This window comes from Aspergillus pseudonomiae, assembly GCF_009193645.1.
Source record: "Aspergillus pseudonomiae strain CBS 119388 unplaced genomic scaffold BDV37scaffold_63, whole genome shotgun sequence".
NCBI classification, from domain to species: Eukaryota; Fungi; Ascomycota; class Eurotiomycetes; order Eurotiales; family Aspergillaceae; genus Aspergillus; species Aspergillus pseudonomiae.
Window position 1 is genome coordinate 153,843 of NW_022476055.1, and position 14,153 is coordinate 167,995.

The following is a 14,153-nucleotide window of genomic DNA, read 5'->3' on the forward strand; positions in this document are numbered from 1 at the left end:
CTTCCATCTTATTTGATTCGTTTTCTCGTCCATCCGCCGGACGTCGTCTTTCTCTTCAACACACTCTCTTTATCGCCATACTTAGTTGACTTTCGGCTTCGCCCACATCACTGAAACGATATACAGATGAACCCATAACAGTCTCTACAACTTTCCTAGCGTTGTCAATTTCCTTTGGGTTGCTTTGACTTGCGCTCTGCGCTGACTCGTCCTCGTCTATTTCCTTTTGTCTCATCTCATATTTATATGATCTCCTAAACCGACACTCCACTGTTCGATTATCTTATACTCAAATTCTTTTTTCCTTTTTGATCTCTTCTCTTGGGTTTTCTCCGTTACGATTCATTGGGCCGGCATTACAATTCTTGACTATTGGTTCGCTTTGTTCTATCCAATCTTCGTTGCCCGCCCGCTCTGTTGAAATCTCGTCCCGCGAGGCAGGTCTTTTCCGTCGACAGACCTGCAATTGTGTTTCCTTCTAATCTCCGATCACTTTTTTACTGTTTCGATCATCACTCGACCATGTCGTACCTCCCTAACAGCTTCGTTGAGGGGCAGCTCCTGGATGGGCGCTTCCGCACCGTTGCTCCCCTGAACCATGGCTCTTTTGGCATGGTCTTCCTCGCATATGATATGAAGACTGGCCAGGATGTTGCTGTCAAGTGCATGGTGAAAGGGGCAATGCCTGATGATCGTTTCGATGAGCTCTTTTGCCATCGTCGTCTCGGATATCATCCGAACATTGTCAACCTCATTCACTCGTTCGAGACCGAGACCCACATGTATCTCGTCTTGGAATACTGTGCGAATGGCGATCTCTATGAGGCAATCAGACTCAACCGTGGTCCCTTGGAAACCGAGCATGTACGGGATTTCATGCTGCAATTAGTGAGCGCTGTCGAGTTCATGCATGCCAAAAGTCTATATCACCGTGACATCAAGCCTGAGAATATCTTCTTGATGCAGGATGGTTGCATGAAATTGGGCGATTTAGGTCTAGCAACTGGCGAAGCCTGGTGCTATGAGGCCTGCGTGGGAAGCGATCGTTACATGGCACCTGAGCAATACGACCCGGCTACCACAGGATACTCTCCTGCCAAGGCTGATATCTGGGCCGTTGGTATCTGCTTGCTCAATGTCCTCTTCGCTAGAAACCCCTTCGCAACGCCAACCGAATCCGATATCTTGTTCGCCGACTATGTTCGGGACCGCCAATCTCTGTTCGACATCTTCCCGAACATGTCTCAAGATACTTTTGAGATTCTGCGACTTGCACTGGCCATCGACCCTAACAAGCGCTCGCTCTCTGGCATCCGTGATGCGATCCTCCGGACTGTCACCTTTACCATTGATGACGAGGGTCTCGATGACTTCTGCACGGATGACCGTGAAATGGTACCTGCCAGCGCCAATCGCGAGCCTCTTCGCACCCCTTCGATCCAGAGCCCCTTCGTCAACCAAGGCGACTCGTTCCCTTGGGCCAAAGCCCTTCAGTACAGTCCGCCCCAGGATATCCGGAAGTTGTCCGCAATTCCCGACGACAGCTACGACGAGGATCTTTTCCCACCATCGGAGACGGCTGGTACTTCCTGGTTTTCTGTTCACCAGGGTACTCCGTCCATGGCTTCTGTTATGGAGTCTGCTTTGGGTGACTCATACCGCTCGACCGCGTTCAAAAAGATTGAGCCCCGCTTCCCACCCCTGTCCGACCCTGTCACCATCACAGGGTCTTTGCCCAGCCAACCACCCAAGCCTCTGCCTTCCCTTTCCATGGTATTCGGTAAGAAGAAGGAAGACCAAATTTCCAAGAGCTGGAGTGACCTGTGGGATGAGGACGAGGAACTGGAAAGCGAAGAGACTGAGTTGCAGCAACGACGTGAGCAGAACTCTCGTAGCTGGAGCCATGACAGTAGTAGTCCTGAGCTCGTTGGCCCTTCCAGCGTTCTTCAGGATGTAACTACATCAATGCTCAATATCCAGTTACAGGACGAGGCAGTTCCCACCGCCGAGGCCCGTGCCATTCCTGTACAGCCACTCCACGACGAGAACGCCACATCCAAGTCGGCACCTACTTCTCCACAAAGTTCATCGAAGAAGTCGAACCTGGATAAATGGGCCGCTTTGGGTGACCGTCGACGGAATTACAAGCCGGCCGAGGTGTCCTTCAAGCAGAAGAAGTTTTTGAACAACATGGCCTGGCGGAAAGACTGGGGTCTGGGCTCGTCAGGGTTCGACTATGGATCCTGGGCGAAGAAGGAACCTGTCTCTCCAGAACGTCGCCGTCGCCCATTCCTGGAGAAGGGGTGGCGTCGCGATGCTGTGGAGTCCTCCAAGCTTACATATACCAAGCCGGCAAGCGGCTATGATGGAAGCATCGATGAAGACCTTGACCTGGTTGGTGGCTGGCACGACCTCCACCTGTAAGCGCCAACAATGTCATTACTTTTGGCTGCGCTCCGCGTCCCTTACATCGTGTTGCCCTATAGAATCTAATTACATCACGACCAAGAAACTACCGACCACCTTACCTTTTTGCTTGCTCAGTGTTCTTTGCGTTTTCTTTTTTTTATCTTAAACTCTTCAAACCAATTTTGCATTTCTCCACTCCGTCATGTTGCGCCGGGCCCTGCGTCGACATGACTTTATTATTTTCCAGGCTTTTATAGACACTTTGTGTGTGACATCAAAGCGGCCCAATATGTTCTTTGTTTCTTCTTTTTTTACTCCTGTATAATATAACTACTGGTGGTGGCAAGCAGTTCAAAAGTGACTCATCAACTCACAACCGGAAGGTTTTTGGGGAGTCTTTACGCTTGTTTGATTTTGCTATTCTTTTTCTTCCTCCACTTTCAAACTGTTCGAATATTATATTTCTCAACAAAATGGTTCAATGTGATGGTGATAGGACGGCGGCGCAAAGGCAGAAGCAATATGACGGGGAAAGGGCACTCTTCAACGACAAATCCAGAAAGAAAGCCTACGAGAGACGGGATATCGATCTTTCTGCGCTCACGTCCCGGTCTGACCCAGGTGGATGATGTACTGGACTGGATTCTTTGTACTGTAGTTTAGCTGGGGATAGCGGAATGGGTGTGAAGTGAACGATTATCTACATCATGGTGGAAATACAAACCCAAAAGTGATTCTCGTGGACTTGTCCGTTTCTAGTATTCGTAGTAGTAGATTCATGGGAGTTCCAGTATACTTGGACGAAGTGGTCTTCGTGTTTACTATTGCTAGTAGTACGTAGTTGGCGCAATCAATGTAATTTCATTTCCCAACGATCGGCGGTGACGCGAGGCGGTCACGAGCGCTACAGACAGACCGCCATGCGCAGATGTCACTTCTCAAGCTTCAACATCTCTCTCGACAGGATTTTTATTCTGTATTGTTGTATTCTACTTTTCGATTGCACAGGATAATTTGCTTGGTATTTTACGTCCCTTGTGCAATTGCCAGTTGTCCTCTTGCCTCCCCGCCGCGCAGACAAAGAATCAAAGATTACCCAACGCCGATAAGCTCGGGACTTTTTCCCTTTCCCTGCGCTCAGTTGACGATAGGAAATCGCCACAGTCGTAATATCGCCCGGACAATGCATCCACGACTCAATACCAGTATAGCTAACTAACGCCGTGACTCACCTGTCGTACTATCGAAACTACGATCAAACCACAAGTGTGCGCGATGGTCCCCACGTGGGCAGCAGCGGCATGGACATCCCTGACGACAGCGTTGATCCTCCCTGGGATCCCGGGCGCTGCAGCCGAGAGTAAGCAAGCGATATGCCTAGCAAGGCACTGGAGCGAGGTGGAAGCGGACTTCATTCAATGGCCCATTTGTGTCGAATCGCGATGGGAGCGAACCGCCCCCAGGTTCACTCAGGACGCGCCGAGATCCCCTGACCAGATCGTTTCGGTGACCATTTCGGAGGGAGCGCCGAGTACAACTGCGATTCCAGCCCCTAGTGGACAACCTGACCATGAACTTGACACCGAATCTCCCCTTGACAATTCAAACTTCCTCTCGTTCGAAGACTGGAAAAAGCAAAACTTGGCGAAGGTGGGCCAGTCGGCGGAGAATGTTCGCGGACACAGACACGCGGGTGGGAAAGACGACCGACGAAGGCCGACGGGGATCAATAATGCATTGGATTCATTGGGAGAAGATGCTGAGATTGAGCTTGACTTTGGTGGTTTCGGCGCTGATGCGTCTGACGCGGCGAAGCCTACGTCTTGGGGAGCAAGTTTGCCCACGGCCGGTATACCTGGTGCGGGTGCTGTGGCCAGCGCAGAAGATGCGGAGACCTCTGTGTCTGCCGATCTGCGGAAGGCTGCCTCGCGTGGGAAGGACGCCGGCACGACTTGCAAAGAACGGTTCAATTATGCATCGTTTGATTGTGCAGCAACCGTACTGAAGACGAATCCTGAATGTAAAGGGTCATCATCGGTCTTGGTAGAGAATAAGGACAGCTATATGCTCAATGAATGCCGCGCAAAGAACAAATTCCTCATCCTCGAATTATGCGATGACATTCTAGTTGATACTGTCGTTCTTGCCAATTACGAGTTCTTCAGTTCTATCTTCCATACCTTCCGTGTGAGCGTCGCTGATCGGTATCCGGCCAAGATCGACCAATGGAGGGAATTAGGTGTCTACGAAGCGCGTAATACCCGCGAGATTCAAGCCTTTGCAGTCGAAAACCCACTCATCTGGGCTCGATATGTGAAAATTGAGTTCCTAACACACTATGGGAATGAGTTCTACTGCCCTCTCAGTTTGGTCAGAATCCATGGAACAACCATGCTGGAGGAATATAAACACGACGGTGACACTAATCGTGCCGATGAGGAGGCCCCTGTGGAGGCGCTGGAGCCGAGTCCTCTTCCTGTCGAGCCTGACGTGCGAGACATCGCACAGCCGCCTCCAACCACTGTGGCCGTGTCTGATGAACCTGCCATTGAGCCAACAGTTATCATCGAGGCGCAGGGATCTTGTTCCTATCAGGGTATAGAGGTTATCAGACTTCTACAGCAAGGCGTTTCCACACCCGTGGATACTTGCGATATACGCACCGCACCGACTGGAGCCGGGAATGATGGGGCTAACCAGTCGACTGAGAGCCGCCCGAAGGCGAACGAAGAAACTACTCCAAGTGCAGAAGCTTCAGTACCTGTCTCTAGGGTTGACCCCTCGGATAAGGGCTCGGTGGGCGGCCAGAAAGTAACAGGGCCTCCCGGTGCGAGTCCAGATTCGGCCTCTTCTATGACACAAGGTACAGACACGGTGCGACAGGATGCGACGCATGAGTCCGAGATTAAGTCGGTCAGTTCCCCTAAGGAGGAGTCCAGCATATCCTTGGAATCGGTGCGGCCTTCCGGGACGCAGCCTCCATCCTCGAACCCTACCACCCAAGAGTCTTTCTTTAAGTCCGTCAATAAACGGCTGCAGATGCTAGAGTCCAACTCGACTCTATCGTTGTTGTATATTGAAGAGCAGTCTCGGATCCTACGGGATGCGTTTAGCAAGGTAGAGAAACGCCAGCTGGCCAAAACCTCCACGTTCTTGGAGAACTTGAACGTGACCGTTTTAAACGAGCTGAGGCAGTTCCGCGAACAGTACGATCAAGTATGGAAAAGCGTTGCCCTGGAATTCGAGCACCAGCGAATCCAGTACCATCAAGAGATCCACTCGATCAGTGCCCAGCTCGGGGTTCTAGCCGATGAGTTGGTGTTTCAGAAGCGAGTGTCCGTGATCCAGAGTATTATGATCCTCTTCTGCTTCGCTCTTGTCCTCTTTTCACGTGTTCCGGTGGGCACGTACATTGATATTCCGCGTGTGCAGAATATGATGAATCGCTCCTATAGCCTGCGCTCGTCGTCACCGATATTTTTCGGCTCTCCTTCGGCAAGCCCAAGTTCGACGCGACCTACGTCGTCGTACCGGCCCACGGGGCGCCATCGGCGGAATATGTCGGAAGACTCACAGGAAGAGCCACTCAGTCCGACTATTGCATACTCTCCCCCGACACCTACGTCCGACCCGCCTAGCCCTGACGAAGTGGATAAAAGGCCGGCACCTTCTCTGGATACTGTCAGCATGCCGGACCTGGCGCCGCCCCACTTCCGGTCGCACAGCAGTCCTCCAGTACTCAACCCTGCCGACGAGGAAAGTCCGAGTGTCGAGAGCCCGATATCGTATGAATCACGGGGGTCATCTGACTATGATTCTCCAGGTTCTACGGAGAGCAGCGAGCCGATTTTGGCGAGCAACACCATACAACAAGAAGGATGAATATGCACTGAGTACACACGACCAGCCGCCTTGACTATCCTTATTGATGACATCCTACGTGACCCTACGTGTATCCGAGTCGCGTCATTTGTGGCAGTCATTGTTTACTGGCCCATGTCATTGACGTCACCCAGGAGGCATTGATTTCATCCTTGAGTGCCCATTTATTCCTTGGCGGAACAGCTGGCCTGCCGCCGATGTGACGGTTGTCCGGGAGATATGGAAGCCCTCTTCCTCGAGGAATTTGCCTCTTGAAGTATGATTGTTTATCGGTATGGGTAATGGTCGCTTGGAATGATGGGCACTTGTAACAATGGTGCAGAGAACTAATATGGTTGTATTATAGGACCACAAAGGTGTGTATGTTTATTCTGCGGTGGAAGGTGGAAGGTGGAACTGTAACGAGTGAAAAACTTCTGTAATTAGAGGAACATACTTAATGATCCTAATGACTGAACGAAGAAATGAACGGAGATATGCATGCTATGAATGTGTAGAAGGTGAGATGAAGATGATGTAAAATTCGGGCGGTTGCCATGACAACAATCAACAACGCGGCTTTTTCGCTTTTGCAGCCAATTTCTTCCGCTTCTTATCCAATTTCATCCCTCGCTGAATCCATTCAAAATCCACTTCAAGCAGAAGCTACAGAAACCATCCTCTCTATCTGTTCCACAGACATATAAACGAATAACCTCTACTTCACACAACTACCATGGAGTCTCCTTCGCATCCTCTTGCTGATCGCTCTACCAACACTCATCTGGTCAACACCGAGAAGGCCAACGAGCTCAAGGCTGCCCCCGCCAAGATCGAATCAATGGAATACCACCGACAAGTGCTCCAGGGCAAGTTGGAGAGCGGAGACAAGTGAGTGGATTGGATTGGATCTTTCTACCGAAAAAGGTGGTAGACTAACAGGTGTTTCAGGCAACAAGCCAGCTATGTATCGCCTTCGGATGACATTATGAGCCCGTGCTCCAAGAAATTGAGCGACTTGAAGGGCAAGCGCTTCAAGAAGTACGTCCACTGCCTATTGCCTTTGGTCATCCAGTATTTGGCGTTTCATTGTTTAACTTGGCGAATCTGATATGCTGACGTGAATGACCTGTGCTGCAGTGCTGGCAAGCCCCAATCACTATTCGCCAAACTAGGCAAGAAGAACTTCGAGCAGTCTGCTGCCAACCATAACGCCAGTGAGGCCGAGATGCCGAAGTAATCGACGTTCCAGAATCCCTTGCATCTCATGCGCCGGCCGCATGGATCTTGGGGATGGTACCTGGACAGGATTATCGGTTGTTTCTCGCTCGGTTCGGTGTTAGCAGGACTGGTTCTTGATTTTCTTCTACTTGATTTTGTTTTTGGGCAATTGGGGTTTTTTCATTTGGGAATTAATGGTCTTGGGATGGCTTGGGACTACTGTGTCATTGTTACGGTCATAAATTGTTTTTAATTGCGTAAGGGACTTTGACGGATGAAGCGCGATGAACTGTGATGTGATGAGTCAGAAGAATGATTGAAATAGAAATGTTCTGGATGCTTGATGCTATGTAGATGCTCTGTTCGTATTTATACATACATATGGGCAGATTAGTTATTCGGTTCTGAGCCGAGGTCCAACGCCAAAGTTCGGCATCTTCTCCGCTCCACAGCTTCTCCGCAATCCACAACTACTCGTATGATTGACGCTTCTCTTTCCTTTATAATCTCGCCCTCGACTGGTCTTTTCTTCCTGGATAATTCTCCAGAGCATCTATCTTTGGAGTTTGATTTCATAGTAAAACAACAAAACATCATGTCTGCCTCTACACGAATTCCCCCAATTGCCCAACCCTTCGTCAGCGAACGGGCCAAGAAGACCTTGGACCAGGTATACCATCTCCAACCATCTCAAGCCATCCTCTTTTCACACTTAATACTAACCCCGCAACACCCATCTAGGTCGAACAATTCGTCGAAAGAGAATGTATCCCCGCCGAAAAGGTCTTCCAGGCCCAGCTGGGTGAAGGTGACCAACGATGGGCCACCTACCCAGCCGTCATGGAAGCCCTCAAGACCAAGGCCCGCCAGCAAGGCCTGTGGAACATGTTCCTGCCCAAGAACCACTTCTCCCAGGGCGCTGGATTCAGCAACCTCGAATACGGTCTGATGGCCGAGTATCTGGGAAAGAGCAAGTTGGCCTCAGAGGTACAGACCTCCCCCCACCCCTCCTCTATGGAGGACATATCTGCGACAACATGCTGATGAGAGGCGATCACTACTTTAGGCCACGAACAACGCCGCCCCTGACACTGGCAACATGGAAGTCCTCGCCAAGTACGGCAACGAAGCACAGAAGCAGCAGTGGCTGGCGCCCTTGCTGGACGGCAAGATTCGCTCAGCCTTCCTCATGACAGAGCCTGAGGTGGCCTCCAGCGATGCGACAAACATCCAGTTGAACATCCGCCGCGAAGGAAATCAATACGTCCTCAATGGATCGGTCCGTTCCCCTACGTCACGTATCACCCCAACCTACAACTCGCATCAATCACTAACAAGACTCTAGAAATGGTGGTCTTCCGGCGCAGGCGACCCCCGCTGCAGTATCTACCTGGTAATGGGCAAATCGGACCCGACCAACAAGGACCCCTACCGCCAACAATCCGTCATCCTCGTGCCCGCCGACACCCCCGGAATCACCGTGCACCGTATGCTGTCTGTGTACGGCTACGACGATGCCCCCCACGGACACGGCCACATTAGCTTCAAGGATGTGCGCGTCCCCGTCTCCAACATTGTCCTCGGCGAGGGCCGCGGCTTCGAAATCATCCAGGGCCGTCTGGGTCCCGGCCGCATCCATCACGCGATGCGCACCATCGGAGCTGCCGAGAAGGCGATCGAGTGGCTCATCGCCCGCATCAACGACGAGCGTAAGCAGACCTTCGGCAAGAGTTTGTCCGCACACGGAGTCATCCTCGAGTGGCTGGCGAAGTCCCGGATTGAGGTCGACGCCGCGAGACTCATTGTCCTCAATGCTGCCATCAAGATCGATCAGGGTGATGCCAAGTCTGCCCTCAAGGAGATTGCCCAGGCGAAGGTTCTCGTCCCGCAGACCGCGCTGACGGTCATTGACCGTGCCGTGCAGGCGTATGGTGCCGCTGGTGTGTGCCAGGATACGCCGTTGGCGAACCTGTGGGCCATGATCCGGACGTTGCGGATTGCCGATGGTCCGGATGAGGTGCACTTGCAGCAGCTTGGCAAGAGGGAGAACCGGGCTCGCAAGGATGCTATTATCGAGAAGTTGGACTGGCAGCGGGCTGAGGGCGAGCGGTTGTTGGCTGCTAGTGGGCTTAAGCTGAAGAGCCATTTGTAAATGGGATGATTTTAATTTGTCTACAGCGGATTACTTGGGGAGGAAACCCATCACTACCCCATACAGAATGAATGAATAAATTACATATCTGGAAGATTATCACGGTGAAATTGATTTCATTTAATATGAACGGTCATGATTCATGAACATCAACATCAACACCCAACCCTACATACATAAAAGCAAACCGAGAGATCATAAAGAACTTTTTCTAAATGCAACCAAACCAAAGCGTAACCCGAACCCATGCATTAACCACAGGCAAACATGAATCCACTCGCCCGCGAGTCAGATCAGAGATGGATCAGTAATCATCGTCCGCGGTGACGGCGCGCTTCTTCTTCGCCTGCTTCTTGTTGCCCTTGAAATGCTTCTTCGAGCTACCGCCTCGGACCTCGGTTACGTCGATGCCACGTTCCAGGGCGACCATCAGCCGCTCCTTACGACCGGTCAGCTGTTGGCGCATCTGCTGGCCTTGTTCGGTGTACTGGGCGTTGAACGGGAGGGTGAGACGGCCGGCAGATCCTTTCGAGGCGTCGCCGAAGAAGCCAGTATCGAGGTTGCGGGAGCGGGAGCCTTGTACGGGTTGCTTGGGCAGCGAGAGGATGTCGGCGTCGATGTCCTCGGCCATTTGCTCGGCATGCATCGCCTTGAGGAGCTGTTCTTGTCGCCTCGCGGGGAGGTGCGCTATGTCGTAGAGTTCAACGTTGAACTCATTGGGGTCAAGGGGGGTTTGGCCTTCTGGCACCGGGGGTGGGTGGCAGAAGAGAAGTTTGCCATTGACGTAGTCCTTCAGGACGTATCGGGCGGCGCGGGATTCGTCGGGCTGGCCCAGGCCTTGAGTGGAAAAGCCACGGGCCCGGGCATAGGCGCGTAGAAGCTCGCTGCCGGTGGGGATGCCGGTGCCGCCTTCTTCGATGGGGCGGGTATGGATGGTGACTCCGTAGACGTTCTCAAGGAAATGCTTGGGGATGCGCTGAGCGATGATGGTTGCTGGGCCAGTGAATTCACGTTGCTGGTCGATGGGCAGGACACCATTGACAACCAGGTCGGCCTTGGTTGTGGCGAAGTTGGGGAACACCAGACCGGGGCAATCGCAGAGCATGATCTCCGGCGAGAGGTAAAGGGTCTGGAAGTGCTTCGTCTTACCGGGCGTAGCGGACACCGAGACCTTCTTGGCTCCGAGAAGGGCGTTGATTGTACTGGATTTACCGACGTTAGGGTAACCGACAAGACCAATGACGGTCTTTTGCTTGCGTGGGTTCTCTGGGTCGTCGTTTTCGGGAAGAGTATCGGGGGTGTTGGACAGGAAGAGTTCTTCGAGCTCATCAACGTCGAGAATTTCCGTCCTCCGGGATCTGCTCGAGCCAGGAAGTTTCAATCCTCCATCATGCTCCTCCTGTGGCGCCTCAGTTGACTGTTCTTCGATTGTTGTCTCCGCCAGCTTCTCCGCAACCTCTTCATCCTCGCTGTCGCCCTCTTCCGCAAGCTGTGCTTCAATTTTCTCCTTCGCTAGCTGGGCCGAAAAGAACCGGAAGCTGATGTTGTTGCGATCGAAGTAGTCTGCCCAGGCCTCTCGTTGCTTCTCAGTGAGCATATCTGCCTTGTTGACCAGTAGAAGGTTCTCTTTCTTGGGATCAATCTCCTTCACGTAAGACTCAAGATCCTCCGACCGGAAATGTAATGGGTTTCGAGCATCGACAATCTGCACGACCAGATCAGACCGTTCAATGACACGCCAAAGCTGTCGCCAGACTTCCAAGTTCCGCTCAAACGGGGTCATCAATAAATCATGATTCTCCTGGAGCTCAGCCAGTCCTCTGCGCCAGCTCAAGAAACTCTCTCTCTCCATAACATCGAGCTGTTGCCGTGTCGTCGTCGAATCCCACTTCGGTCGTCTCGGAACGGTCAGTCGTCCTCTGTTCTTCTGGTGCTTCTTCACAGCGGATTTCTCCTCGGACGCGGACAGGAGATAAGGGTTCTTCTGATCGGCGTGAATAATCTTAACATTGTTCATCTTCTCAGCGGTAAAATCGGTGCCCGCCAGTTCAGCGGTGCTCAGGAACTCGTCGAGAGCGGCTTGTTCCGTGATACTGCGCATCTTCACCCAGGCGGCATCCTCCTTCGCATTGGTGATGTATGTCTCTCCGTTCATGTCCTTCCGTGCGACGGCTTGATTGTGCGAGGCTTTCTTCATGTTCGACGCCTTTCCCTTTCCGAAACGATCCTTCATGAGGCTGTTGCCCAGCCCCACGGAGTTTTTGGACTTTGCGAGAACCATGGTGACTGTGTGGTGAAGTGACTCGACTTACAGTACACCAAACTTGAAATAAAACCTTCCGATAGTGGAGTGGAAGGGAAAAAAAAGGAGGAAGGAGGGGGATATGGAGGGGAAATGTAAAGAGGCAAAGCGACGGAGAGAATTATTAATTTTGTTCCATTTGGCGATGATCTATCGCCCAATCAGGCAAGCCCCGCCGATAAGATAAGAAATGGCTGACTCAGCATATCTTTCCCCTGTTGATGAAACAAGAGAAGTACGTCAGTAAATATATACAGAGTAATCGTGATAGGGAGTTCATAGCCAGTAGTAGTCATGGAGCAATTTGATTTGTATCGTACAATATCCTCAGCGCATCCCCCACTCGCTGCCTGAGGACGACCAGTTGGGCATCCCGATAAGCCCTCACGTGACGCTATCACATCCCACAATTTTTTTGCTCCCAAGGTCCATACAATATCAACCCACTAAGGCTGAAAATCTTCATTCCTGCTGTTCACACCGATCGCAATCGCCAAAATGCCTCCCCGCAAGCAGTGGATGTATGTGGCTTTCCACACAGGGTTTATTGACCGTCCAGTGGCTAACAGAATTCAAATAGCGATAAAAAGAATGCAACCACATACCAACTTTTCCACCGATCCCAAAATGACCCCCTGATCCACGATGCCTCAGCCGATGACCGTGTTCTGGCCCCCGTGTCAGGCCCAGCAGCAGGTAGCTCTACATTCGAAGCCCGCGGCAAGAAGCTCTCGGATCTAGCCAGTGAATTTGGGACCGAGCCCGTCCGGAGGAACGAAGGTGAAGCTGCGAACTACGGTATTTTCTACGATGACTCCAAATATGATTACATGCAACACTTGCGCGAGCTGGGCACCGGCGCCGGTGATTCATATTTCGTGGAGGCCAAGAGCAAGGACAAGGGCAAGGCTAAGGGAATGAAGCTGGAAGATGCTCTGCGACAAGTCACTCTGGACGATGCGAGAAGCGAGTATGGGCCTGGAAGCGTCTATGGATCTGATATGCGTTCGACTGCCTCATCGTATGTCCGGCAACCGACCTACCAGGATCAGCAGAATGTGCCCGATGCGATTGCGGGATTCCAGCCTGATATGGATCCCCGTCTGCGGGAAGTATTGGAGGCTCTTGAGGATGAGGAATTTGTTGACGAAAACGATGAGGAGGATGTGTTTGGCAAATTAACGTCTCAAGCGGAGGAGATGGATCAGGGCGATTGGGAGGATACGTTGTTTGACGAGGAAGACGATGACGGATGGGAGTCCGATGCCACTGAGAAGGCCCCTGTGCAGCCCAGCAAAACCGACTACAAACCTCCGCAGAGAAACGAATTCGCCCAGAGTGAACCCCAAGACGTTGAGTCGGGTGAATTGCCTGAGCACGATGCGCCAGCTCCAGATATGCACCCCGAGGACCAGGGATGGATGCGCGAGTTTGCCAAGTTCAAGAAGGAGGGTAAAGTGAAGGCTGCGCCGGCAGCACCGCCCAGTATTATGCCCTCAGAGCAACAAAGCACTCTTGCCTCCACTGTCTTCACCGTAGGTGGTACCCCTATCCGCAGAAAGAAGCGTAAAGGTGCACTCACCAACCCTTCGGCCTACTCCATGACCTCTTCCGCTCTGGCCCGGACGGAAGGGCACCGGCTGCTGGATGACCGGTTTGACCGGGTGGAGGCGCTCTACGCTCTCGACGAGGAAGATGAGTACGATGATAGCATGTCCATGGTCAGCGGTATGACCGGCATGACCGGCATGACCAGCTTTTCGACCGCCTCGTCGCAGGCCCCCAGCCTGATCGACGCGAACGGAGTAGCTGTGGCTCCCCGCCATGATTTCAATGAGGTCATGGATGATTTCCTTGCGGGCTGGGACGGCAATACAGGCGCCCAAGTGAAGCGAAAGGGTGCCAAGGCAAAGAGAGGCAAGAATGGTAACGAAGCGATTGGAATCAGAATGTTGGACGAGATCCGACAAGGATTGGGTCCCGCCAAGATGCCAGGAAAAGCTTCTGGACGGGCGTAATGCTTCAACGAATTGATGATACCTTTCGATTTCTTTAGATTACGGTTTCTGGCGTCCTGGTCTCAATGCCCTTATGTTGCATGATAGATGTCCATTTTCTTGGCTAGTTAAAAAGTTTTCCAACTACCGCATAGTACTTGGCTACTCGGTAGGAATCAATCAACCTTCTGACACGTCTTCCTTGTTTATC

At 52.0% G+C, this 14,153-nt stretch overlaps 6 protein-coding genes across 6 annotated transcripts; 5 read left to right on the forward strand and 1 right to left on the reverse strand.

The window, feature by feature from the left end:
• Nucleotides 1-522: 522 nt before the first annotated feature.
• Nucleotides 523-2,424, forward strand: BDV37DRAFT_273634 (putative serine/threonine protein kinase; the record flags this gene model as incomplete). Its single annotated transcript, XM_032085095.1, has 1 exon — nucleotides 523-2,424. The coding sequence occupies one exon, from the start codon at nucleotides 523-525 to the stop codon at nucleotides 2,422-2,424; it is 1,902 nt and encodes a 633-aa protein (XP_031938820.1).
• A 747-nt stretch (nucleotides 2,425-3,171) lies between these two features.
• Nucleotides 3,172-6,823, forward strand: BDV37DRAFT_180382 (Sad1/UNC domain protein). The gene has a single exon (XM_032079474.1). The coding sequence runs from the start codon at nucleotides 3,685-3,687 to the stop codon at nucleotides 6,289-6,291; it is 2,607 nt and encodes an 868-aa protein (XP_031938821.1). The 5' UTR covers nucleotides 3,172-3,684; the 3' UTR covers nucleotides 6,292-6,823.
• Nucleotides 6,824-7,006: 183 nt separating this feature from the next.
• Nucleotides 7,007-7,510, forward strand: BDV37DRAFT_285654 (Spo12 family protein; the record flags this gene model as incomplete). Its single annotated transcript, XM_032087770.1, has 3 exons — nucleotides 7,007-7,161; nucleotides 7,222-7,311; nucleotides 7,411-7,510. The coding sequence occupies 3 exons, from the start codon at nucleotides 7,007-7,009 to the stop codon at nucleotides 7,508-7,510; spliced, it is 345 nt and encodes a 114-aa protein (XP_031938822.1).
• Nucleotides 7,511-8,086: 576 nt separating this feature from the next.
• On the forward strand, nucleotides 8,087-9,643 carry BDV37DRAFT_285655 (acyl-CoA dehydrogenase family protein; the record flags this gene model as incomplete). The annotated part of the gene is made up of 4 exons (XM_032087771.1): nucleotides 8,087-8,161; nucleotides 8,233-8,478; nucleotides 8,558-8,770; nucleotides 8,837-9,643. The coding sequence occupies 4 exons, from the start codon at nucleotides 8,087-8,089 to the stop codon at nucleotides 9,641-9,643; spliced, it is 1,341 nt and encodes a 446-aa protein (XP_031938823.1).
• A 149-nt stretch (nucleotides 9,644-9,792) lies between these two features.
• BDV37DRAFT_180378 (ribosome biogenesis GTPase LSG1) lies at nucleotides 9,793-12,192 on the reverse strand. Its single transcript, XM_032079473.1, has one exon. The coding sequence runs from the start codon at nucleotides 11,922-11,924 to the stop codon at nucleotides 9,948-9,950; it is 1,977 nt and encodes a 658-aa protein (XP_031938824.1). The 5' UTR covers nucleotides 11,925-12,192; the 3' UTR covers nucleotides 9,793-9,947.
• Nucleotides 12,193-12,360: 168 nt separating this feature from the next.
• On the forward strand, nucleotides 12,361-14,128 carry BDV37DRAFT_254857 (ribosome biogenesis protein LTV1). The gene is made up of 2 exons (XM_032082679.1): nucleotides 12,361-12,466; nucleotides 12,526-14,128. The coding sequence occupies exons 1-2, from the start codon at nucleotides 12,444-12,446 to the stop codon at nucleotides 13,961-13,963; spliced, it is 1,461 nt and encodes a 486-aa protein (XP_031938825.1). The 5' UTR covers nucleotides 12,361-12,443; the 3' UTR covers nucleotides 13,964-14,128.
• The last annotated feature ends 25 nt before the right edge of the window (nucleotides 14,129-14,153 follow it).